Source organism: Caenorhabditis briggsae, assembly GCF_000004555.2.
Source record: "Caenorhabditis briggsae complete genome, chrV, whole genome shotgun sequence".
NCBI lineage: Eukaryota > Metazoa > Nematoda > Chromadorea > Rhabditida > Rhabditidae > Caenorhabditis > Caenorhabditis briggsae.
Window position 1 is genome coordinate 7,665,647 of NC_013488.2, and position 3,793 is coordinate 7,669,439.

The 3,793-nt window shown below is 37.3% G+C and overlaps 2 protein-coding genes across 2 annotated transcripts in view; both read left to right on the forward strand.

Moving 5' to 3' along the window:
* Window positions 1-547: 547 nt before the first annotated feature.
* Window positions 548-1,416, forward strand: Cbr-srt-69 (the record flags this gene model as incomplete). The annotated part of the gene is made up of 3 exons (XM_002647622.2): window positions 548-670; window positions 717-1,052; window positions 1,096-1,416. 3 exons carry the CDS (start codon window positions 548-550, stop codon window positions 1,414-1,416), a joined length of 780 nt encoding a protein of 259 aa, XP_002647668.2.
* Window positions 1,417-2,249: 833 nt separating this feature from the next.
* CBG06781 overlaps window positions 2,250-3,793 on the forward strand; it is a gene marked incomplete at both ends in the record, with an annotated part of 3,302 nt that continues 1,758 nt past the window's right edge. Inside the window, 7 exons of the mRNA XM_045237299.1 lie at window positions 2,250-2,342; window positions 2,385-2,543; window positions 2,586-2,673; window positions 3,092-3,214; window positions 3,257-3,466; window positions 3,511-3,695; window positions 3,736-3,772. Of these exons, the coding sequence (XP_045093309.1) occupies window positions 2,250-2,342; window positions 2,385-2,543; window positions 2,586-2,673; window positions 3,092-3,214; window positions 3,257-3,466; window positions 3,511-3,695; window positions 3,736-3,772 (895 nt within the window). The remainder of the gene's footprint in view (window positions 2,343-2,384; window positions 2,544-2,585; window positions 2,674-3,091; window positions 3,215-3,256; window positions 3,467-3,510; window positions 3,696-3,735; window positions 3,773-3,793) is intronic.

Below are 3,793 nucleotides of genomic sequence, written 5' to 3' on the forward strand. Positions count from 1 at the left end.
ATTTAATCCCAGGTGTATGAAAAAACCTGACAAAAATCAGAGAAAACACTGAAAACCGATAAAAATTAGAATTTCGGCCGCTTTTACCGGTATTTGGCCTAGAAAACTCACACCTGGCCGCTAGGCCACCGGTTCCCACTTTGACTTTTCGATGCCGTTTTTCTCAACGAAGGAATTTTTTTCTGAATTTTTTTATATTTTTATGGGAATCTACATGGTTTTATGCACAAAATAAAGCAATAAAATTTTTCACCGCACACCACCTTTAAAAGCTTATTACCGTAAACTTGTTATATAATAGAAGGGCCATTAACTTTCAAATTTAATCCAATCTTTCTCAGTTCCTGTCAAAAATATTGAAAAGTGGCTCACTAAAAAATTGCTTACCATAATATCAGAAGTGTTATGCCAGTTGACAATTTTTTAATACCTTGCATAGGAATCGAGATAATTGATCTCAAACATGACAATGTGGGGCCCTTCTATCAAGAGCCTCAAGGAAATTTTATTTTAGGTAATTCACAATAAAGACTCCAAAGCTCCAAATATGACATACAAGCTTATGAACATCATCAATTTCCTACAACTTTCACAAGGGATGATCCATTTCATCACATCGCCTGCTCTTATTTTTTCAGGACTTCTGATAAAGTTCGATGTGATTCTGAGAGTGAGAACTCCTTTGATTATTTTAAAATACTATTCTTCATTTCCAGATTCTTGGATGCATTATGAACTCCTGCTGGATTGCAGATCTTCCCGTTATGGCTCTTTTAGCCGTATACCGTATATTTATTTTTCGCAATATTATTGGCTCAAAAGCTTGTCATACTTCTATGAAAATTATATTATCTCTAATATTTTCCTGGATTTTGTTCATCATACTAGCCGGTTGCATAACACAAAATATCAAATTAAGTCCACCGATGTGGGGTTATGATATGGAAGTTCCGTATGCCGCCCTTTTCGATACTCTAGAAATATATCTCAGTTTTTCCTGTCTATCAATCTCGTATATAGCTTATCTTATAATTATTTTTTTGATTTTTGAGGTAAGAGAATTTTCATTGATAAAACATAAACTCAAAATTATAGAAACGAAACATCCATAGCTCGGTAAAATCTAGAAAACATGAAATTTCAATTTTGCTTCAATTCACTTTTGTGACAGCCTATGTATCATTTCTGGTGGTTATTTGGCATCCAGCTCTTTTTTCTGTTCTTTCATTCATTGACAGGACAAATAGAATTAATCAATCAATTGTAACTGGTCTCTGGATACTTCATTGTTACGTAAATCCTGTTTTGATGTTGGTCTTCAATCGATCAATTAGAGAAGACGTTCTGAACTTTAATTTTCGTTGTACCAACAAAGTGCAGCCTGTTGTTAATGTATCAGCTAGTGTCCTCTACTAGCGTTCTCGGTAGCTTGGGAGTTATGGAAAAAAAGTGGAAATCATCTTTTGGATCCGTTGGGATCCGTGGACATGCTTAATTGGCCGTTTATTACCAGAAAAGCAATTCGTAAGAAAAAATAGAATCACAAATATTGCGTTTAAACTTCTGAATAGGCTTTCTAATGGACAATGAGAACTTCAACATCAACAAACCGTCCACTTGTCTAATTCTCCACTCTTTCTTTCCATTTATACTTGTTGATTTTTTTTTCTTGTCTATCAGGCACACTTTTTTCTATGTGATTTATGTCAGACTTTCTTTATATGTCCGCCGCTTTTTCACAGAAATAAGACATTTGTACGGTATTCTACCGTGTTTTCTCTTTTAAAATCCTCTTTCCAAGTCTAAAGGAGAGAAATCTCCCCCGAACACACGTGCAAGAGGTGTGGATTACTGTATCCGCGCGCGAAACTGTGTGCGCGCCAAATGCGTCTCCTCTCTCGGCAAATTCTCATCGTTTTCTTTAGTTTTCGCTGGTGTTCGCTCACGATTGGTGACGACCCGTTAAAGTGTGGCTCACTGGTTTTAAAGGTTTTATAGTGGTTTATTGAGTAAATTCAATAAATAGTGTTTTATAGGAATTCTGTGTTTTAGTGTCTTCTAGTTTTTCAGGTTACAAAGGTCTCTTTGAGTGCATAGAGGTTCTGTGAGTGCACAGCGTTTGTGTGTGTCTCTCACTCTCTCTACATCTCGTTGTTTTCAATAGTGTCTTTTAGCTGTTAGTGTTTCTGGAGGTCTTTCAGTTACATTACTCATTCAATTTTTTCAGGGGTTTTTTAACTACTCTCATAATGGGTGGATTTCTTTCTCATTCAAAGCCCGAAAAAAACCAAGAAGTGCTGAATGCCAGTTGTGGACCAATTCGAGGAAACATCTATAAACATGTTAGTTTGGAAAATATTGAAAACATGGTAAATTACTTTTAGGGAGAGAAAATAATTGATGGTTATCTTGGAATCCCCTACGCAAAACCACCAGTTGGAGATCTTCAGTTCAAAAAGCCAGTAGCTGTGGAAACCTGGAATGAGCCACTGGACTGCCACAAATATGGTCCTGGCTGTCCAACGTCGGGAATTTTTTCCTCCGTGTGTTGTCTCAAATAGGTTTACTTAAACAATGAATTGCAGATGTGTCATGACTGGATGACATTCGATGAGGAAAAATGTTTGAATCTGAATGTTTTTGCTCCGCGGTGGAAATCTAATGAGTTTGTAAGTTTGAGCTTGAAGAGTTTTGTGTAGTCATATGAATTATAGCCGAACGGATTACCTGTATTTGTACACATCCATGGGGGTGCTTTCGAAATGGGATACTCGGGTTACATCAACGACTATTCGCTGAGTGGAACTATTCAACTTCGAGATGTGGTTGTAGTTATTATCAATTACCGTGTCGGTGCGCTGGGATTTTTCACTACTGGAGATGACGTGGCAAAAGGAAATTATGGCCTGTGGGATCAAACGCTTGCACTACAATGGATTCAAGATCATATTGGGTCATTTGGTGGAGACCGTAACAATGTGACAGTATCCGGATGAAGTGCTGGAGCTATTAGTGTAGACATGTTGGCATTGAGTCCCCATTCAAACAGTTTGCCCTTATTGATTTTAACATAAGCTTCAATATTTTTTAGAACTTTATCGGAGATTCTATGCAATGTCTGGAACTGCTTATTGCACGTTTCTTGTTCGTTCCAAAGAAGACGAAGCTCATGCATGCCGGGTGTTTACAATCCACTATGGTTACTCTGGAAATGGTTCTTTTTGTAGTCTTGAAGCTGTTTAAGAATTGTTTTCAGATTCTACAAGTTCACTGAACTGGTATCAATCCCAAGATGTATCCATTTTCAAAAATACAACAGAGATCCAACGAGACTTTTCTAGTCATATCTTCTTTGTCCCTAATTTCGACGGCGATTTCTTCCCCAAACCATTTGATGAGTTGAGAAAAGAAGCTCCAAAACTAGATGCGATGGTTACGATCGGAGAGTATGAAGGGCTTGGAATGAGTTTGTGTCCCCATTTTTAATCGAATTGCAGTTTGAGTTTTCAGTGTTCAGCATCCCTGCTTGTTCCGATCCAAATCATTCTTTGTTAAACTTGAAAGCTTGTATAGCAGATTCTTACATCCCTGAAGTTACAAGAAACCATGAGGAGGTTCAGAAGAAACTTTTTGACTTTTATACGAAGGATATCGACGTTACCGATAAAGCAGTTGTTGCCCGAAAGCTTGTGGAGGTACAAATTTTTGAATGCTACCTTCTCAAACTTTTTTCAGTTCCTCAGTGACTACTTGTTCAACAAAGCCGTTGTCCGTACGGAAAAATCTTGTACTT